General features: G+C 43.4%; 1 protein-coding gene across 1 annotated transcript in view; it reads right to left on the bottom strand.

The window, feature by feature from the left end:
* The window catches only part of IL2RA (interleukin 2 receptor subunit alpha), a 33,930-nt gene extending 21,374 nt beyond the window's left edge, over nt 1-12,556 (bottom strand). Inside the window, exon 1 of the mRNA XM_073331977.1 lies at nt 12,305-12,556. Within this exon, the coding sequence (XP_073188078.1) occupies nt 12,305-12,371 (67 nt within the window). The 5' untranslated portion in view covers nt 12,372-12,556. The remainder of the gene's footprint in view (nt 1-12,304) is intronic.
* Between the last annotated feature and the right edge of the window lie 10,794 nt (nt 12,557-23,350).

Below are 23,350 nucleotides of genomic sequence, written 5' to 3'. Positions count from 1 at the left end.
GCTTCAGAAAGAATAAACGGAACAGAGCAGTTTTGAGTGATCCATCTCCTGTTGTCCACTGCTTGACCTAGCCTCCATGAATTTATCTAATTCTTTAAAAAACCCAATTATACCTTTGGCTTCCCAACATCCGATGGCAAAGAGTTCCACAGGCTGACTGTGCGTTGTGTGAAGAAGTACTTCCGTTGGTTGGTTTGACACCTGCTGCCTATTAATTTCATCAGGTGACCCCTAGTTCTTGTGTTATATGAAGGGGCGAATATAAACTTCTTTATTCACTTTCTCCGTATCACTCATGATTTTATAGACCTCTATCATGCCCTCCCCTTTGTCATCTTTGTTGCTGTTCTCTCTGTACCTTTTCCAGTTCTAATATATATTCTTTGCGATGGGGCTGCCAGAACTGCACACAGTATTCAAGATGTGGGCGTACCATGCATTTCTGGCATTATGATATTTTCTGTTTTATTATCTATCCCTTTCCTGATGGTTCCTAACTTTCCGTTAGCTTTTTTTGACTGCCACTGCATATTGAGTGGATGGTTTCAGAGAACTATCCATGATGAGTCCAAAACCTCTTTCTTGAGTGGAAAAAGCCAGTTTGGACCCCATCATTTTGTATGTACAATTGGGATTATGTTTTCCAATGTGCATTACTTTGCATTTATCAATACTGAACTTCATCTAACGTTTTGTTCCCCAATCACCCAGTTTTGTGAGATCGTTTTGTAAATTGCCACAGTCAGCTTCGGACTTAGTTAGCTTGAGTAATTTTGCATTGTCTGCAAATTTTGCCACTTCACTGTTCAGCTCCTATGTCAGATCATTTATGAATACATTGAACAACACTGCTCCCAGTAAACATCCCTACTGGACCCTACCATTTACCTCTCTCCACTGTTAAAACTAATTATTTATTCCTACCTTTTGTTTCCTATCTTTTAACATTAGAAGACTTTCCCTCTTATTTGCTGACTGCTTAGATTGCTTAAGAGCCTTTGGTGAAGAACCTTGTCAAAGGCTTTCTGAAAGTCTAAGTACACTATATCGACTGTATCACCCTTGTCCATATACTTGTTGACACCCTCAGAGAATACTAATATATTGGTGAGGCATGATTTTCTTTGACAAAAGATGTGTTACTCTTCCCCAACCTGTTCTGTTTATCCATGTATCTGATAATGCTGTTCTTTACTGTAGTTTCAATCAATTTGTCTGGTACCCTGTACTAAAGTTAGGCTTACCTGCCTGTAATGTCAGGATTACTTATGGAGCCTATTCTAAATATTGGTGTAACATTAGCTACCCTTCAGTCATCTAGTACAGAGGCTGATTTAAACAGTAGGTTACATACCACAGTTAGCAATTCTGCAATTTCATATTTGAGTTCCTTCAGAATTCTTGGGTGAATATTATCTGGTCCCTGTAATTTATTATTTTAATTTATCAATTTGTTCCAAAAATCTCCTCTATTGACACCTTAGTCTGGGACAGTTCCTCAGATTTGTGACCTAAAAAGAATGGCTCAGGTATGGAGAACTCCCTTACATCCTCAGCCATGAAGACCAATGCAAAGAATTCATTTAGTTTCTCCACAATGTTCTGGTCTTCCTACACTGCTCCTTTAACATCTTGATCATCCAGTGGCTCTACTGACTGTTTGACAGTTTCCTGTTTCTGATGTATTTAAAAATATTCTTGCTCTTAGTTTTTGTGTCTGAGGCTAGGTGCTCTTCAGACTCCTTCTTGGCCTGCCTTATACTTTTATACTTGACTTGCCAGAATTTATGCTTCTTCTTAGTTTCCTCACGAGAATTTGACTTCCAATTTTCACAGGATGCCTTTTTGCCTCTAACCACCTCTTTAACTTTTCTGCTTAGCCAGATTGGCATTTATTTTTGGTCCTCTTATTTTAATATTTTTAATTTGGGATATACATTTAGTTTGAGCCTCTGTTAAGGTGGTTTTAAAAAGTCTCCATGCAATCTGCACACATTTGCCCCTTGTGACTATTCTTTTTAATTTCCATTTAACTAGCTTCCTTACTTTTGTGTAATTCCCCTTTTTTAAGTTGAATGCTACCAATATGCAATAGAGGTGTTGATTCCTGCTTCTGCTCTGCCAATGATGCTAGTTTTTGTCACTCACTTGTTACATTTTAAACAAGCACCTTTGTGCTTTTTCCCATGCTGTCCATCACATTTAGGGGGAGAGCTACATAAACATCTGCAAAGCCATTTCATTGTCTTCTTTCAAATCCCTCCTTTGAAACTCTCCTTTGTATCCATCTGCCTGTCTGTCTGTTTATAGCTACCTGTTGTCTTATTTTCTTATAGTTAGATTACACGCTCTTGGGGCAAGGACTGTCTTTTTTTGTTCTGTGTTTGCACAGCCTCTAGTGCAATGCGGTCCATAATCGGGGCTCCTAGGGGCTAGGGTAGTACAAATAAATAATAATAATAATAATGATTGTCCACTCAATATTGCTCATCTTCCAATGGAACTGTGATTTGAATATTGGGCCTACAGGGCACCCATTGGTTTGGCATGTGGGTGCATTACCGATTAAAACTAACTGCAATTTATAATTCTAATCAGACAAGTGAGGATCAGAATTCCATTGTGTGTCCCCCTTGGTAATCCTCCAGAGCCTATTTTGAGTAAAGGAAGTAAAATTCTCAGGGTTTCTCTGTTTTCTCTTTTATTCCTATGCCATGTGTGCTACATATGCCTTAGTTTTTAATGTTGACATTTCTTAGCTGGTTAGGACTTAATGTGAATAGTTCTGATTTGGTATTTTGTGAAAGTATACATATTTAATAACATGACAACATTTACTAAACATACTGAGTACAATATGGTTATTAATGCATTTTTCATTGTTCTTCTACAGTCTTTCTAACCTGCTATTCAAAACGCAAGACGGGTGAGGTAATATCTTTTATTGAACCAACTTCTGTAGGTGACAGAGAGAAGCTTGTCAGCCATACAGAGATCTTTTTAGCTCTCTGTGGCTCAAAAGCGTGTTTTTCTTACCAAAAGAAGTTGGCCAATAAAAAATATTACCTCACCTACCTTGTCTCTCTAATATCCAACACGACTACAACTATACTACATATAACATTCTATTCAGTCCATCAGCAGTTCTATTAGGACAGCATCTAGAATGGTTGGAATTTTTCTTGAGAAGAAATGCCTCAGGAAAGGCTCTTACTCTGGTCAGAACTAGGGAAATGGAACTATACCCAAAATGTTAAAAGAAGAAAAGTTATCTATACTTTGTCAAACCTCAAGTATTTTAATTCTAGGTTTGTGAGACTGTTCAGGTCATTTCTGGTTCACAATTTTAAGGACAGAAAGAACCATTAGATCATCTAGTATGACTTTCTGTATACCACAAGCCATAGAATTTAATCTCATTACTCCTGTATTGAGCCCATTGACTTGTATTTGACTAAAGCTTTTCTAGTTAATAATTAATCAACTCACTAATAATGCTCAAGCATCAAGTCTAAGGCATCACATGGAGTCACATAGCATGTTACTTCGAAGGTTATCAAGCATCTATGTACATTTTGGGGCATTTATACTGGAAATTATGGTTTCACAATATACAAAAGTTATGTTACAGCCCTTTGAAAAAAGTCACTGTTTCCTGACACACCACTACTGCCCTGTAAAGCTGTTATGTTATGGCTGGGGTTTCCTTGTTTGCTTTTGACAGCATTGTTCATATGTTCAGAACATACCTATACACAACGAATGCTGAAGGAAGGACTTTTGCTGTTGTTTAGAAGGATCTTTTAACTTTTTGGGTTGAGCAAGTTGGTCCACTGGACCTGACATACTCTCAAATTAGTAAGGAGCTCTTTGAAAAACTACTTGTTTCCTACACTATCTTTTGGCTAATGCTTACATATAAGGAATAGTAGAGGTGATTACCTCTTAATGATAATAATCTCTCCTTTTCTTAGGGCCTTTAATCCAAATGAATCCCAAAGTGGTTTACCAATGTTACTGATTTGTACAAATTACACATACATTTCTCCTATTACATAGTCATCTACCTAATCTATTTCTTTTCTCATTTCCTTGGGTGAACTGTACCAAAAGTTGAGCAGTGTAAAGCGACACTAACAACAAACTGGGACAGGAAGTGAAGATTAACTCAAGTTGGATTTAGAAGGGAAATTTAGGTATCCCGAATGTATTTAGCTATATTCAGATTTGGTTAGGACATTGAAGCTAACTCCTCTGCTCTAGCATAAGTGCTATGGGATTTTTAATGGTCATAACCACCATTTTATAGCTTATTCAAGAGATGTTAATGCCAGGAGCTCATTGTCTGCTACCAGCATGACGCTGTCTAAGAGGAAAGAATGACGTCTCAGTACCAACATCACTTCCTTTAGCATTTGGTTCCTTCCCAGAAGTTTCCCATCTAGGTATACTATTGAGTTGTCCCAAAATGTTTTAGTTGTTGAAATCTGATAAGATCATGGCTTTAGAATGTTTGCCAATTGCATGGCTACTTCATACCAATATTTGAGTTAGAGGACTGGTTTGATATAGGAATCCAGACAGAAAGTCAACTATTTTTGACCAAAATAGGTGAGAGGGGAAATCTGACAGGTATTTATAGTACTAGGTAGACACAACATAGCGAGTCAGATGCTGTGGTAATCTTAACTCAGAATTTGTTTTTTTTTTCTTCCGTGGATTTGTGACACTAGCTTTGACATGGTTTGATGCAGAATATAAAACTGTAATATACAGAATAGGACATTTTTTCCCTGAGTACACGGGTGGGGAACAGTAGCAGGCTGGCAGCTCTGAAGACTTACGCAGAAATTGTTGGAGAAAACAATACAGCAGACAGAGACACTCAGATAGTTCAGAAGTAAAGAAAACCTTTCCAAAGAGATAGCAAAAACTCACCCCTGTATCAAAATCCAGAGAGTCCCATAAGAAGCTATCTGAGGTGCTCATTTGATGCTGTTTCTGAAACTATATCATCTCTAGATGGTATCCAACAATTGAAATTGACCTGTGAAGAGGGAGAACTGATACCCATCTGCTGGACTGAAATGGTAACTACTGAGCTTTGAAAACTTTTCCCAACTATTTTTGATCTAAAAGTAAAAAATGGGTGTCTGTTCTGTCTTTGTAACTTTCCCCCCCTGAAGTTGTTTTGTTTTATTAATGTCACTTGTTATTTATACAGGTAAACAGAGATGGATCTGAGCTGTGAAGTTTGGGTCCAGTACTGAAGTTCTCTGAAGTTTGGGAGTGTTTGTATCTGAGGTGTTGGACCATGTGTGTTGTAATATATGTAGTACTTAACCAAATCTCATGAGAAGACAAGCTCCTTTCCTCAAGGAATTTACAATCTAACAAACACAAATAAAATAAAAATGAGAAAATCAGGCATAGGCATGGCGAACAGCACCAGAAAGGAGATCAGCACTGAAAGGCTAGGAGAAACCTACAGCTCCTTGCAGGATAGAAGAGACAGGTCTCAATTGTAATGACTATACAGGTGCGTCTTTATTCAGTTTCCTGGCCCTAGATAGGTCTGGCAGTTCACTCTGGCTCTCTAGCTCATGGACTAACTAAACATGACAAGCCTGATTCACCATTGCCTTATACCTTGTGTCATCATTTAAGTGGTACAAAGTGAGGGCCCTTTGGGTGCGAAATGCCACCACCAGCATACATGAGTGAAGGCATGTGGCTTGGTAGTATTTTACATGCACTTTACAGAGCTATACGTGACTCCAGAAAATCTGGCTCCGTTTGTGCTGCTTAGTATCACTACATATAGTGCCCCTAACTCCTGTCCTGTGCTAAGCAGCCATGCCAGGGACCGCTGACCAAAGGGCACATTTTTTAAAAGGTGTGTTAAGGAAGAAAAGGAGAGTACTCAATATACGGTCAAGAGGGAAATTGTTCCAAGCACCGAGAGCTGTGTGGAAAAGGCACAAAGCAAAAGACGGGAGAATTTATTTTCTATTCTGTCCTTTTTTGTTTCTTATACCCCTCTGATCATTGTGGTAAAACCAAAGAGCTTGTCCTTCTCCAGGGTAACTGTTGAGTACATTGCAGCAGCAGCATACTCATTTGGTATTGAATAGATCGTGTGAGCAGCACATTTATTGGGGCATTAGCATTTTCAGTTTTGAATAGACTTGACCACATATTTACTCAGATGTGGCCTTTGTAACATTGGCCTCATCTGTGTTCATGCCCACAGGTAAAGGTCACTCTGCTAAGTAGGAGATCTGGCTATGAAAAGTATGTGCATGCACATAGATTCAAACCCTATTCTTTGGCATTAACCTCCTCAATTTGGGGGTTTGGTTGGGTTTTGGCGGGGGTAGGGTGGTAATAGAACATCACCTGTGAGACGAATTGCTCTGGGTGACAAACATATGGCCAGAATATAGGGGTGGTTGGGGAATACATACTCCAACCTTGGATAATACTGAAAAAACCTATGAGTCACACTAGTTTGGTTTGAAATGGTAGGGAAAAAAGTCTAAGAACAGTGCCTTACTGAGTGATGTCCACCTCACAACAATAATCAGAGCCATTCGGTTTTTCACTGTCAGTCTCAGCAAGGAGATCAAGGATTGAATAGGCATTATCCATTATGTATTTATACCTTGTAATGCCCCTGCCATTTTACAAAATAGAGAGTAAAGCATCTTCCCTGACCTAGAGGGCTGAAGCTTTAAAAATGAGAAGATAAAGGAAAGCCATCAGTGCAGATAAGGAGATGAGGAGATCATTGGTGAAGAGAATAAGGTGGGACGGAGTGGGTTGTGAGGAAGGATTTGAACCAGGTGAGAGGAAATCTGGCAAACAGGAACGGGAAATTGTCCTAAAGTTCACAGCCAGGCCTGGGAGATCGAGGCAAAGGGCAGCAAGAGACAGAAAGCCAGTGTAGGAATTCAAGGAGCGGGGGCTATCAGTGCAGTGGAATAGGTTTTAGCAGAGTTTTGGACTGACTGGAGGGGAGAAACAAGGACACTAGAGAGGAGGTTACAGTTATCAAGGCGAGTGTGTCCAAAGTCATGGGCATGTGTTTTTAACAATGGAACTTTAGTGACAGACTGGATATGGAGTTAGAAGGAAAGAGATGAGTCAGAGATGATACCATAATGGTGAGCTTGGGAGATGGGAAAGCTGACGAAGTTACCGGTGGTGTCATGATAAGGGAAGTGGTAGAAGAGGATTACACTGGATAATAAGAAACTGGAGTACACTCAGGCCTTAATGGGGCAAGAGGAAATTTCTTCATCAAAGTGGAGATACTTTAGAGAGTCCCTGTCTGTAGCAACTTCTACCTTTCCTAGACCATCAGATCAGGGGGCTGGCAGTCTTTTAGTACAGAGCAAGGTATATTTTTATATTGGGCATTTACTGGATAAGGGCCGCTGCAACTGGGAGTCCAAGGGGTTGCTATAAAGTAGCTTTCTCTCAGGTCAGCCTACTGAGAACTTTGTGTATGTGCTTGATCATTTAACATTTTATGTAACATCCAGATACCATGGTGATGCGAATTGTGTACAAATACAATTACAGATACATACTTTGTGTATACATTTCTGAGAACTGGTACTCTACATTTTAAATTAAATTCTCACTTTTTTATTTTAGTCCTTACTGGGTATGAGCCACACATTGATACAGTATATTAAAATTCAAAGGAATCTTGACAAATGGGACCACTGGGCTATAGACAACAAAATGAAAGTCAACAGAGACAAATGTAAGGTGCTACATTTAGTGAAGAGAAACCGAATATACAAATATAGAATGAGGGATAACTGACTCAGCAGCAGTACTGCTGAGAAGGCTCTGGGAGTTGTGGTGGATCACAGCCTCAACATGAGTCAACAGTGTGATGCTGTGGCAAAAAAAGTAAATGCAATTTTGGGTTGCATTAACAGAGGCATAGCATGCAAGTCACAGGAGGTGACAGTATCGCTTTACTCAGCGCTGGTGAGGCCTCAGCTGGAGAACTGCGTCCAGTTTTGGTCCCCGTTATATAGAAAGGATGTAGAGAAACTGGAAAGAGTCCAGCGGAGGGCAACAAAAAGAATTAGGGGACTGGAACACATGACTTATGAGGAGAGGCTGAGGGAACTGGGATTATTTAGTCTGCAGAAGAGAAGAATGAGGGGGGATTTGATAGCTGCTTTCAACTACCTGAAAGGTGGTTTCAAAGAGGATGGCTCTAGACTGTTCTCAATGGTACCAGATGATAGAACAAGGAGTAATGGTCTCAAGTTGCAGTGGGGGAGATTTAGGTTGGATATTAGGAAAAACTTTTTCACTAGGAGGGTGGTGAAACACTGGAATGCGTTACCTGGGTGGTGGAATCTCCTTCCTTAGAAGTTTTTAAGGTCAGGCTTGACAAAGCCCTGGCTGGGATGATTTAATTGGGGATCGGTCCTGCTTTGAGCAGGGGGTTGGACTAGATGACCTCCTGAGGTCCCTTCCAACCCTGATATTCTATGATTCTATTCTATGATTCTATGAAAGGGTCCAGAGGCGAGCAACAAAGATGATCAAAGGGATGGAATGCAAGCCATACAAGCAAAGGCTGGAGGAACTGGGTATGTTTAGTTTGGAAAAAGGGAGATTAAGGAGGGACATGATCACAGTCTTCAAATACTTGAAAGGCTGCCATAAAAAAGATGGAGAAAAATTGTTCTCTCTTGCCATAGTGGTCAGGACAGGAGGCAACAGGTCCAAACTCCAGCAAAGCAGATTTAGATTAAATCTCAGGAGAAACTTCCTAATGGTAAGAACAGTAGGACAATGGAACAAACTGCCTAGGGAAGTCATGGAATCTTCTTCATTGGAGGTTTTCAAAAAGAAGCTGTACATCCATCTGTCTTGGATGGCTTAGACATAACAAATCCTGCATTTGGCAGGGGGTCAGACTAGATGACTGTTGCGATCCCTCCTAACCCTATGGTTGTATGATTCTATGATTCTTTATTAATTTAAGATGATTAGTTGTATTGCAAGCTCTTTGGGGCAGGAACTATCTTATTTGTCCTGTGTTTGTACAGAACCTAGCACAATGGAGTCCTGGTGTGTGTCTGGGGCATCTTAAGTGCTATCACAACACAAACAATAAATAATAAGAAGGTAAGAGACAGTATGCCCAATGAACCAGAAGACAGGAGACATGGGTGTAACTTAAATAAGTCAACGATCTCTCTCTGCCTCAGACTCTTCATCTATAAAATGAGGGAAATGATGCTTGCCCACATTTTGGAAAGCTCTTTGAGAGCCACAGATGAAAAGTGCTAGCTGAGAACTAAGTATTTTTATTTTCATTCCCCTTCCAGAAATTTTCATTTTTGACGGTGTATTTGCCCAGAAACCCTGTGCTATATGAACTGTGCAACAGAATTTATTTCATTACATTGATCTGCAATACTGAGAGAGCTGGAAAATCGAAGGATAAATGCGGTGCCACGGGCCAGGTAGGCGCAGTGATTACAAAGAGACATTGTCAAGTCTGGCCCATAATTTGGCCTACCCTCTTTTTAGTTCTATGCATTTGCAAGAGTCCTTACTGTCCTTGACATGTTCCCCATCAGAAAGAAAACAACACACTAACACCTACAGTACTCCGAGACAACCCTACAATAAATAAACTGGAGGGGAAAAGATTTTGGTAAAGAATCATAGAATCATAGAATATCAGGGTTGGAAGGGACCTCAGGAGGTCATCTAATCCAACCCCCTGCTCAAAGCAGGACCAATCCCCAATTAAATCATCCCAGCCAGGGCTTTGTCAAGCCTGACCTTAAAAACTTCTAAGGAAGGAGATTCTACCACCTCCCTAGGTAACGCATTCCAGTGTTTCACCACTCTCCTAGTGAAAAAGTTTTTCCTAATATCCAACCTAAACCTCCCCCACTGCAACTTGAGACCATTACTCCTTGTTCTGTCATCTGCTACCACTGAGAATAGTCTAGAACCATCCTCTCTGGAACCACCTCTCAGGTAGTTGAAAGCAGCTATCAAATCCCCCCTCATTCTTCTCTTCTGCAGACTAAACAATCCCAGTTCCCTCAGCCTCTCCTCATAAGTCATGTGTTCCACACCCCTAATCATTTTTGTTGCCCTTCGCTGGACTCTCTCCAATTTATCCACATCCTTCTTGTAGTGTGGGGCCCATAACTGGACACAGTACTCCAGATGAGGCCTCACCAATGTCGAATAGAGGGGGACGATCACGTCCCTCGATCTGCTAGCTATGCCCCTACTTATACATCCCAAAATGACATTGGCCTTCTTGGCAACAAGGGCACACTGCTGACTCATATCCAGCTTCTCGTCCACTGTCACTGCTAGGTCCTCTTCCGCAGAACTGCTGCCTAGCCATTCGGTCCCTAGTCTGTAGCGGTGCATTGGGTTCTTCCGTCCTAAGTGCAGGACCCTGCACTTATCCTTATTGAACCTCATCAGATTTCTTTTGGCCCAATCCTCCAATTTGTCTAGGTCCCTCTGTATCCTATCCCTGCCCTCCAGCGTATCTACCACTCCTCCTAGTTTAGTATCATCCGCAAATTTGCTGAGAGTGCAATCCACACCATCCTCCAGATCATTTATGAAGATATTGAACAAAACCGGCCCCAGGACCGACCTCTGGGGCACTCCACTTGACACCGGCTGCCAACTAGACATGGAGCCATTGATCACTACCCGTTGAGCCCGACAATCTAGCCAACTTTCTACCCACCTTATAGTGAATTCATCCAGCCCATACTTCTTGAAATTGCTGACAAGAATACTCTGGGAGACCGTGTCAAAAGCTAGAGTTACGTTTCAGTTTCAAAGGGCATTATTATCAAGAGAATAACAAAATGAAGTTAAAAATTATGAAAGTATCGGGACAGGCATTCAAAGTAAGTACAGGAAGCGAAGGGAAGAGGGGGGTGTAATGCAGGAGAGATAACTATATGGAAATATCTTAAGTTAATTTTCTATATTTATAAATTCATCACAGAATTCAATTGCAGACTTCAGTATGAAATGCAAGTGTTACACACCCCTCAGTTTTTCCGTGATTCTAAGAAAGGCGTCTGATAAATTCAGATCTCAGACTGTACTCTCCCAGTGGGTACTCTCCCAAGGCACAGTAATACAAAGAACATGATACACAGGACTTGACTCATCCCAGAACTGATTCCATTTACGTATCTCCTGCTGAACATTTCACAGTGAGACTGTCACATGCATCATTTAAAATCATGTAAGGGAAGCTGGCATTTCATTTGACCATTAAAATGTCTCCATTTAATAAAAAGATGCAGATGTTTCAATGCATTATTCTCTGAAGATAAAATTGCCTGGAGATTAAACATTTTGTTTATGAGTAGACTGGGGCAACAGCCAGTTCAAGTTGTTCCGTTATATACAATACAATCTCCTCGCAAAATTACAATTGCTTTTCTAGTACAATTTCAGTATCCAGTGCTGGAAGTGAGCAATTAGCAATACAATCTTCAGTTCGTCTGAGTTTCCATGAAAGAATTTCTTTCTGAATTTCTTACCCATCTCTTACCTCTGAAGCTGGAAATCCTTGAGATGTTTAGAATAGAAATATCACAGGTACTGACTTTATAGACATCTTTGCATTCAAACATACTAATTCAGACTCAAACACTGGCACCAATTACTTACGTATTACATAATTTCTTAGTGTACATGAATACCCCAACAGGTAATACTAATATAAACCTGTAGTGTGAGGTGAATGGTTAATCTAATTTCTTCTAGAATGAATAGGAAGCATTTATTAAAGGGGTGAAAAAGCATAATTGGTATTAATCACATCTGTAGCAAACCTTGATTATGTATCTGCTACTGGCAAGTACACCAAAGTCACTTGCAAGTTATCTGAGGAGGCTATTGACATTTCAATTTCTATTTTTATATTTCCTAAAGTTTCATGCAAAATGGAAAAAAAAAATTCAAAGAGCTATTTGCACTAGAAGAGTGCTTAGGATTCCTTTGATCTGCCCACTGTTCCAGTGATGGGTTAGAAGAGTCATATGTTACTCAGACAAAACATGAATGTTCCCACTCTGGATTGTCTCCAGTTGATGGTTTGTGGGCACATTTCTCTTGCTTCCTTAGAATACTAAGCTCCTTTAATCTACTAACCTCTTGCCTTACCTTAAAGCAGTCAGCGTGTCAATAACCTACGCCAGAGCAACCAAGCAATAGTAAACCTGGTTTTACTTTCCAGAAAGCAGCAGTGATCTCTTACCATTTCCATGTCCAGTTGCCTCTCCGGATCTGAGCATGGCCCACAACAAAAGAAAAATGAGCTCCATGTAACCTGCTCACGTATTTTCGACACAACACTGACGAGGAGGAGGATTGTCAAAGGTTAAGGAGCTTTCACTCGGTGAATCAATGATCTGTCGATTGCACCATGACAGAGAAAGGGATAGCCATTTTGAGGGCACAGCTAGGACATTTCTCTCTGGTCAGCATATCATCCTTTTGCTGTCTAGATCTGTGCGAGAGAATGAAACTGATGATGTGTGATATAGTTTAGCTGTGGTGTGTAGGAAGTGGTTGATAAGTAGGTGGCTCTTATTTGCACCCTCAGCTTCATTTCAATTGTCGGTCAGAAAGGGTGGGGAAAAGCTTTAGCTGCCAGGTTTGGACACTTACCCCCTAAAATGGAAAAATGATGTCCCTTTTAGGGTGACCAGACAGCAAATGTGAAAAATTGGGATGGGGTAGGGGGTAATAGGAACCTATATCAGAAAAAGACCCAAAAATCGGGACTGTCCCTATAAAATCAGGACATCTGGTCACCCTAACTAACTTTGGATTTAACTACGGAGAGGAAAAGGAAACTCTGTTCACTAGGACAGGAACTGGATGGTACCTGGTTTTCTGGTGTGTGATAACTGAATTCACACTGTCAGTTACAAGGAGGAAAAGCACCCGCAGGACATGTCAGGTTGGCTTTGCAGTGGTGTTTTTCTGCTAGCAAGAAGAACACTTGGAAAACTGCAGTGCCAATTTTTTATGGCTCTTTTTTAATGTTATTTCAACATGTTATGGGTGAACTTCTAAAGTACTGGAGGGTCCATTTGAATTAACATCTGTTGATAGGGCTGGCAGGTTGGGAAGGAAGATATCTTGTTCCCATTCTTAGAATGCCTTCTGTTTTCATGGTAAACCATAGATGGAATATAACTCCTTCCAAATCAAGGCGCCATGTGGGAGACATTCTCTAACATACTCTCTTGAGAGAGGTTGGAGTTAATAAATAGGACACACTTTATATTAAAGTTCCACTTCTATATGGTTTCTAAAGGATTAATGTATCTTTTAATAACTAATTAATTGATTGTTATAGAGTCCAACAGGTCTCTAGATTGCTTAGAAACATCTATAACACCTTTTACTGATATGCTTATAACCAAATATTACTCATGTCTGTAACAGCTATTAATCATTAACCCTTTATAAGCCATTTACAAATGGAATCTCACTCTAAAGGATGACCAAGAAATGTCTGTGATTTTTTTAAAAATTTTATTTTAGTAGTCAGCTGTGGTGGCTATTGAAACAAAAAATTCCACATTAATATCTTCTGCTATGAAACCTAATTGCCAGAGACCTCCCATATCCATTCCAAAGTATAGTGCTTTTGCAGTGACTGCTGCTTCTGGTGAACTGCAGCTGAGCTCCCTCAGAGCTCCCTCATGTGGTAGGTGATGCCCCTTTTCACGCCAGCTCCTTCTCTAATGCACAGTGCAAAGCCTCATGGCGTGTCTTACTTTAATGGAGCATGGGAATGTGCCTACACTTGGCCAGGAAGTTACAGTCCAGGGTCAAATGCCTGTCATAGATAAAACTGTATATGACGTGACAAAGAGAACAATTAGCATCTTTAAAGTGCTGCTGGTAGAAAGGGACTATTCAGGGACCGCATCATGCTCCATATTCATCTTGACACTGAACTAGCACTGTGGGGACTTCCACCAACCATCTACCATTGATGCAATCCTTGATGAATAAGTGCAAGCCAGAGCACTTTGGAAATTCCCTAGTTAGTGGTGCTACGCATGCTTCTTTTTGCCAAGATCATGGAATAATAGTTCCAGCTCCTTGCACAATCACCAGGGGACTATGCTTCTGTGATTTCATGCACTTTATAACTTTCCTAGATATTCTTTTTTATCCTCAGAGCTGACCCCATGTGCTGCTTATGGAGCCATAAGAATCCCTCATTTTGTGCTTGCTTTAAATCTTCCTTCAGGGCCCCTTTTTCCAGATGAAGTCTGTGTGGGTCTCTCTTCAACACTGAGAGAGAGTGAGAAGGGGTGGGGGGATTTTTTTGCTTAAAAAAACACAACAAAACAAACCCTAAAATCCTACCAAAACAAGATACATCACTGTACATACACATACATTCTGCAAGAGAGGATCAGAGAACAATCACCATGTGACAGATGTTGTTCACACTACTGGAAGGTGATCACACAATACGAACATATGTCTTCCTATGAAAATATTTTCTGTGAGTTTGAAAGTTTACCCCAGTGCCGAAGTGTGTGTAATCTGAGCCAAGGCACTCGTGTTTGGTGTTAGTGGACAGATTTATTTTACTTCGTTGTACAGAGGAAAATCATAGCTTTGCCTCTCACAGAGATTGTTTCCTCAATTAAATAAGTAGTTTTGAACTCCAAAACTTTTACTCGCATTTCTTTTCTGACCAAACTCTTAGGTTACAGTAACTAAGTCATTTACCTCTCCAAGGAGGGAGATGAGTCTTTTCTGAAGTCCTTCAGTTCATTCTGCATTTCCTGGTTAATAGCAGCACTGGAGATTCTTTTCTTTACCATCAGCTCTCTCAGGAAGCTCTGGTCAGGGGCCATCTTTTTTTTTCTGATTTTAGCTGTATTTCTTCTTTTATTTTGTACAAATTCTTTACTTATCCAGCCCTGTCAAAAGGGACAGCCCCTCGTGCAGCTTTCCCATTATTTTTGAAAATCTCTCTTTACCGCTAAACATGGATGGAGGTGGATGCTGGCAGGTGGGTAGGGAGCTCACCCTTTCAGGCAGCCATCTGCTTTTAAACTCTTCCAGGAGCCCTCAGTGCAGGTTCATGAGAGTCCCCACATTATACAAGTGTGAGGATCATAGAATCATAGAATATCAGGGTTGGAAGGGACCTCAGGAGGTCATCTAGTCCAACCCCCTGCTCAAAGCAGGACCTAATCCCCAACTAAATATTCCCATCTAGGGCTTTGTCAAGCCTGACCTTAAAAACCTCTAAGGAAAAAAATTCCACCACCTCCCTAGGTAACCCATTCCAGTGCTTCACCACCCTCCTAGTGACAAAGTTTTTCCTAATATCCAACCTAAACTTCCCCCACTGCAACTTGAGACCATTACTCCTTGTTCTATCATCTGGTACCATTGAGAACAGTCTAGAGCCATCCTCTTTGAAACCCCCTTTCAGGTAGTTGAAAGCAGCTATCAAATCCCCCCTCATTCTTCTCTTCTGCAGACTAAATAATCCCAGTACCCTCAGCCTCTCCTCATAAGTCATGTGCTCCTTCCCCAATCATTTTTGTTGCCCTCCGCTGGATGTTTTCCAGTTTTTCCACATCCTTCTTGTAGTGTGGGGCCAAAAACTGGACACAGTACTCCAGATGAGGCCTCACCAATGCCGAATAGAGGCAAATGATAACATCCCTCGATCTGCTGGCAATGCTCCTACATATACAGCCCAAAATGCCATTATCCTTCTTGGCAACAAGGGCACACTGTTGACTCATATCCAGCTTCTCGTCCACTGTAATCCCCAGGTCCTTTTCTGCAGAATTGCTGCCCACTCGGTTCCTAATCTGTAGCAGTGCATGGGATTCTTCCTTCCTAAGTGCAAGACTCTGCACTTGTCCTTGTTGAACCTCATCAGATATCTTTTGACCCAATCCTCTAAATTGTCTAGGCCCCTCTGTATCCTATCCGTGCCCTCCAGCGTATCTACCACTTCTCCCAGTTTAGTGTCATTTGCAAACTTGCTGGGGGTGCAATCCACACCATCCTCCAGATCATTAATGAAGATATTGAACAAAACCAGCCCCAGGACTGACCCTTGGGGCAGTCCGCTTGATACCGGCTGCCAACTAGACATGGAGTCATTGATCTCTACCTGTTGAGCCTGACGATCTAGCCAGCTTTCTATCCACCTTATGGTCCATTGATCCAGCACATACTTCTTTAACTTGCTGGCAAGAATACTGTGGGAGACCATATCAAAAGCTTTGCTAAAGTCAAGGAATAACAAGTCCACTGCTTTCCCCTCATCCACAGAGACAGTCATCTCATCATAGAAGGCAATTAGGTTAGTCAGGACTTGCTCTTGGTGAATCCATGCTGGCTGTTCCTGATCACTTTCCTCTCCTTTAAGTGCTTCAAAATTGATTCCTTGAGGACCTACTCCATGATTTTTCCAGGGACTGAGGTGAGGCTGCCTGGCCTGTAGTTCCCTGGATCCTCCTTCTTCCCTTTTTTAAAAGATGGGCACTACATTAGCCTTTTTCCAGTCATCTGGGACCTCGCCCAATTGCCATGAGTTTTCAAAGATAATGGCTAATGGCTCTGCAATCACATAGAATCATAGAATATCAGGGTTGGAAGGGACCCCAGAAGGTCATCTAGTCCAACCCCCTGCTCAAAGCAGGACCAATTCCCAGTTAAATCATCCCAGCCAGGGCTTTGTCAAGCCTGACCTTAAAAACCTCTAAGGAAGGAGATTCTACCACCTCCCTAGGTAACGCATTCCAGTGTTTCACCACCCTCTTAGTGAAAAAGTTTTTCCTAATATCCAATCTAAACCTCCCCCACTGCAACTTGAGACCATTACTCCTCGTTCTGTCATCTGCTACCATTGAGAACAGTCTAGAGCCATCCTCTTTGGAACCCCCTTCCAGGTAGTTGAAAGCAGCTATCAAATCCCCCCTCATTCTTCTCTTCTGCAGGCTAAACAATCCCAGCTCCCTCAGCCTCTCCTCATAACTCATGTGTTCCAGTCCCCTAATCATTTTTGTTGCCCTTCGCTGGACTCTCTCCAATTTATCCACATCCTTCTTGAAGTGTGGGGCCCAAAACTGGACACAGTACTCCAGATGAGGCCTCACCAATGTCGAATAGAGGGGAACGATCACGTCCCTCGATCTGCTCGCTATGCCCCTACTTATACATCCCAAAATGCCATTGGCCTTCTTGGCAACAAGGGCACACTGCTGACTCATATCCAGCTTCTCGTCCACTGTCACCCCTAGGTTCTTTTCTGCAGAACTGCTGCCTAGCCATTCGGTCCCTAGTCTGTAGCTGTGCATTGGGTTCTTCCGTCCCAAGTGCAGGACCCTGCACTTATCCTTATTGAACCTCATCAGATTTCTTTTGGCCCAATCCTCCAATTTGTCTAGGTCTTTCTGTATCCTATCCCTCCCCTCCAGCGTATCTACCACTCCTCCCAGTTTAGTATCATCTGCCAACTCCTTTAGCATCCTCAGATGCAGTGCATCCAGCCGCATGGACTTGTGCTCATCCAGCTTTTCTAAATAGTCCTGAACCACTTCTTTCTCCACAGAGGGCTGGTCACCTCCTTCCCATACTGTGCTACCCAGTGCAGTAGTCTGGGAGCTGACCTTGTTCATGAAGAGAGAGGCGAAAAAAGCACTGAGTACATTAGCAAAAAGAAAAGGAGTACTTGTGGCACCTTAGAGACTAACCAATTTATTTGAGCATGAGCTTTCGTGAGCTACAGCTCACTTCATCGGATGCATACCGTGGAAACTGCAGAAGACATTATATACACAGAGACCATGAAACAATACCTCCTCCCACCCCACTCTCCTGCAGGTAATAGCTTATCTAAAGTGATCATCAAGTTGGGCCATTTCCAGCACAAATCCAGGTTTTCTCACTCTCCCCCCCCCCCCCCCAAACTCACTCTCCTGCTGGTAATAGCCCATCCAAAGTGACCACTCTCTTTAAAATGTGTATGATAATCAAGGTGGAGTGAGGAGAGTGGTCACTTTGGATAAGCTATTACCAGTAGGAGAGTGAGTTTGTGTGTGTGGTTTTTGGAGGGGGGTGAGGGGGTGAGAAAACCTGGATTTGTGCTGGAAATGGCCCACCTTGATTATCATACACATTTTAAAGAGAGTGGTCACTTTGGATGGGCTATTACCAGCAGGAGAGTGAGTTTGTGTGTGCGGGGGGGGCGGAGGGTGAGAAAACCTGGATGTGTGCTGGAAATGGCCCAACTTGATGATCACTTTAGATAAGCTATTACCAGCAGGAGAGTGGGGTGGGAGGAGGTATTGTTTCATGGTCTCTGTGTATATAATGTCTTCTGCAGTTTCCACGGTATGCATCCGATGAAGTGAGCTGTAGCTCACGAAAGCTCATGCTCAAATAAATTGGTTAGTCTCTAAGGGTATGTCTACACTACGAAATTAGGTCGAATTTATAGAAGTCGGTTTTTTTTAAATCGGTTTTATATATTCGAGTGTGTGTGTCCCCACAGAAAATGCTCTAAGTGCATTAAGTGCATTAACTCGGCGGAGCGCTTCCACAGTACCGAGGCAAGCGTCGACTTCCGGAGCGTTGCACTGTGGGTAGCTATCCCACAGTTCCCGCAGTCTCCGCTGCCCATTGGAATTCTGGGTTGATATCCCAATGCCTGATGGGGCTAAAACATTGTCGCGGGTGGTTCTGGGTACATATCGTCAGGACCCCGTTCCCACCCTCCCTCCCCCCGTGAAAGCAAGGGCAGACAATCATTTCGCGCCTTTTTTGTCTGCTGCCAGCCAAAGATGTAAAGGATAGATGGAGTGGGTCAGAACAAGAAATAGACCAGATTTGTTTTGTACTCATTTTCCTCCTCCCCTGTCTAGATCACACTGCAGTCAGTCACAGAGAAGGCGCAGCGAGGTTAATCTAGCCATGTATCAATCATAGGCCAGGCTAACCTCCTTGTTCCAATAACAACGATAACTTTGGTGCACCATTTCTTATTGGAACCCTCCGTGCAGTCCTGCCTGAAATACTCCTTGATGTACAGGCACACCCTTTGTTGATTTTAGCTCCCTGAAGCCAACCCTGTAAGCCGTGTCGTCAGTCGCCCCTCCCTCCATCAGAGCAACGGCAGACAATCGTTCCGCGCCTTTTTTCTGTGCGGACGCCATACCAAGGCAAGCATGGAGGCCGCTGAGCTCATTTTGGCAATTAGGAGCACATCAACCACCACACGCATTATCCAGCAGTATATGCAGCACCAGAACATGGCAACGCGATACCGGGCGAGGAGGCGACGTCAGCGCGGTCCCGTGAGTGATCAGGACATGGACACAGATTTCTCTGAAAGCATGGGCCCTGCCAATGCATGCATCATGGTGCTAATGGGGCAGGTTCATGCTGTGGAACGCCGATTCTGGGCTCGGGAAACAAGCACAGACTGGTGGGACCGCATAGTGTTGCAGGTCTGGGACGATTCCCAGTGGCTGCGAAACTTTCGCATGCGTAAGGGCACTTTCATGGAACTTTGTGACTTGCTTTCCCCTGCCCTGAAGCGCATGAATACCAGGATGAGAGCAGCCCTCACAGTTGAGAAGCGAGTGGCGATAGCCCTGTGGAAGCTTGCAACGCCAGACAGCTACCGGTCAGTTGGGAATCAATTTGGAGTGGGCAAATCTACTGTGGGGGCTGCTGTGATGCAAGTAGCTCACGCAATCAAAGATCTGCTGATATCAAGGGTAGTGACCCTGGGAAATGTGCAGGTCATAGTGGATGGCTTTGCTGCAATGGGATTTCCTAACTGTGGTGGGGCTATAGACGGAACCCATATCCCTATCTTGGCACCAGAGCACCAAGCCGGCGAGTACATAAACCACAAGGGGTACTTTTCGATAGTGCTGCAAGCTCTGGTGGATCACAAGGGACGTTTCACCAACATCAACGTGGGATGGCCGGGAAAGGTGCATGATGCTCGCATCTTCAGAAACTCTGGTCTGTTTCAAAAGCTGCAGGAAGGGACTTTCTTCCCAGACCAGAAAATAACTGTTGGGGATGTTGAAATGCCTATATGTATCCTTGGGGACCCAGCCTACCCCTTAATGCCATGGCTCATGAAGCTGTACACAGGCAGCCTGGACAGTGGTCAGGAGCTGTTCAACTACAGGCTGAGCAAGTGCAGAATGGTGGTAGAATGTGCATTTGGACGTTTAAAGGCGCGCTGGCGCAGTTTACTGACTCGCTTAGACCTCAGCGAAACCAATATTCCCACTGTTATTACTGCTTGCTGTGTGCTCCACAATATCTGTGAGAGTAAGGGGGAGACATTTATGGCGGGGTGGGAGGTTGAGGCAAATCGCCTAGCTGCTGGTTACGCGCAGCCAGACACCAGGGCGGTTAGAAGAGCACAGGAGGGCGCGGTACGCATCAGAGAAGCTTTGAAAACCAGTTTCATGACTGGCCAGGCTACAGTGTGAAAGTTCTGTTTGTTTCTCCTTGATGAAACCCCCCGCCCCTTGGTTCACTCTACTTCCCTGTAAGCTAACCACCCTCCCCTCCTCCCTTTAATCACCGCTTGCAGAGGCAATAAAGTCATTGCTGCTTCACAGTCATGCATTCGTTATTCATTCATCACACAAATAGGGAGATGACTACCAAGGTATCCCAGGAGGGGTGGTGGAGGAGGGAAGGAAAATGCCACACAGCACTTTAAGCACAGCACTTTAAAAGTTTACAACTTTAAAATTTATTGAATGACAGCCTTCTTTTTTTTGGGCAATCCTCTGTTGTGGAGTGGCTGGTTGGCCGGAGGCCCCCCCACCGCGTTCTTGGGCGTCTGGGTGTGGAGGCTATGGAACTTGGGGAGGAGGGCGGTTGGTTACAGAGGGGCAGCAGTGGCAGTCTGTGCTCCAGCTGCCTTTGCTGCAGCTCAACCATACACTGGAGCATTCTGGTTTGGTCCTGCAGCAGCCTCAGCATTGAATCCTGCCTCCTCTCATCACGCTGCCGCCACATTTGAGCTTCAGCCCTGTCTTCAGCCCGCCACTTACTCTCTTCAGCCCTCCACCTCTCCTCCCGGTCATTTTGTGCTTTCCTGCACTCTGACATTATTTGCCTCCACGCATTCGTCTGTGCTCTGTCAGTGTGGGAGGACAGCATGAGCTCGGAGAACATTTCATCGCGAGTGCGTTTTTTTTTCTTTCTAAGCTTCACTAGCCTCTGGGAAGGAGAAGATCCTGTGATCATTGAAACACATGCAGCTGGTGGAGAAAAAAAAAGGGACAGCGGTATTTAAAAAGACACATTTTATAAAACAGTCGCTACACTCTTTCAGGGTAAACCTTGCTGTTAACATTACATACATAGCACATGTGCTTTCGTTACAAGGTCGCATTTTGCCTCCTCCCACCGCGTGACTACCCCCTCAACCTTCCCCCCTCCCTGTGGCTAACAGCGGGGAACATTTCTGTTCAGCCACAGGCAAACAGCCCAGCAGGAATGGGCTATACTGAGTGTCCCTGAAGAAAAGCACCCTATTTCAACCAGGTGACCATGAATTATATCTCACTCTCCTGAGGATAACACAGAGAGAGAAAGAACGGATTTTGGTTGAATGCCAGCAAACATACACTGCAATGCTTTGTTCTACAGTGATTCCCGAGTATGTGTTACTGGCCTGGAGTGATAAAGTGTCCTACCATGAAGGACGAAATAAGGCTGCCCTCCCCAGAAACCTTTTGCAAAGGCTTTAGGACTACATCTAGGAGAACCGCAAATGCCAGGGCAAAGTAATCCTTTCACATGCTTGCTTTTAAACCATGTATAGCATTTTAAAAGGTACACTCACCAGAGGTCCCTTCTCCGCCTGCTGGGTCCAGGAGGCAGCCTTGGGTGGGTTCGGGGGGTACTGGCTCCAGGTCTAGGGTGAGAAACAGTTCCTGGCTGTCGGGAAAACCGGTTTCTCCGCTTGCTTGCTGTGAGCTATCTACAACCTCCTCCTCCTCATCATCTTCGTCCCCAAAACCTGCTTCCGTATTGCCTCCATCTCCATTGAAGGAGTCAAACAACACGGCTGGGGTAGTGGTGGCTGAACCCCCTAAAATGGCATGCAGCTCATCATAGAAGCGGCATGTTTGGGGCTCTGACCCAGAGCGGCTGTTCACCTCTCTGGTTTTCTGGTAGGCTTGCCTCAGCTCCTTCAGTTTCACGCGGCACTGCTTCGGGTCCCTGTTATGGCCTCTGTCCTTCATGCCCTGGGAGATTTTCACAAAGGTTTTGGCATTTCAAAAACTGGAACGGAGTTCTGATAGCACGGATTCCTCTCCCCAAACAGCGATCAGATCCCGTACCTCCCGTTCGGTCCATGCTGGAGCTCTTTTGCGATTCTGGGACTCCATCATGGTCACCTGTGCTGATGAGCTCTGCATGGTCACCTGCAGCTTGCCACGCTGGCCAAACAGGAAATGAGATTCAAAAGTTCGCGGTTCTTTTCCTGTCTACCTGGCCAGTGCATCTGAGTTGAGAGTGCTGTCCAGAGCGGTCAGAATGGAGCACTCTGGGATAGCTCCCGGAGGCCAATACCATCGAATTGTGTCCACAGTACCCCAAATTTGAGCTGGGAACGTCAATTTAAGCGCTAATCCACTTGTCAGGGGTGGAGTAAGGAAATTGATTTTAAGAGCCCTTTAAGTCGAAATAAAGGGCTTCACTGTGTGGACGGGTGCAGGTTTAAATCGATTTAACGTTGCTAAATTCGACCTAAAGTCCTAGTGTAGACCAGGGCTCAAGGTGCCACAAGTCCTCCTTTTCTTTTTGCGAATACAGACTAACACTGCTGTTACTCTGAAACCTGAGTACATTAGCTTTTTCCACATTCTCTGTCACTAGGTTGCCTCCCTCATTCAGTAAGGGGCCCACACTTTCCCTGACCTTCTTGTTGCTAACATACCTGTAGAAACCCTTCTTGTTACTCTGAACTCCCTTGCTAGCTGCAACTCCAAGTGTGATTTGGCCTTCCTGATTTCACTCCTGCATGCCTGAGCAATATTTTTATACTCTTCCCTGGTCATTTGTCCAATCTTTCATTTCTTGTAAGCTTCTTTTTTGTGTTTAAGCTCAGCAAGGATTTCACTGTTAAAACAAGCTGGTGGCCTGCCATATTTACTATTCTTTCTACACATCGGGATGGTTTGTTCCTGCAATCTCAATAAGGATTCTTTAAAATACAGCCAGTTCTCCTGCACTCCTTTCCCCCTCA

This window comes from Lepidochelys kempii, chromosome 1 (genome assembly GCF_965140285.1).
Source record: "Lepidochelys kempii isolate rLepKem1 chromosome 1, rLepKem1.hap1, whole genome shotgun sequence".
Lineage (NCBI taxonomy): Eukaryota > Metazoa > Chordata > Testudines > Cheloniidae > Lepidochelys > Lepidochelys kempii.
This window is presented reverse-complemented; position numbering and strand designations above follow the sequence as displayed.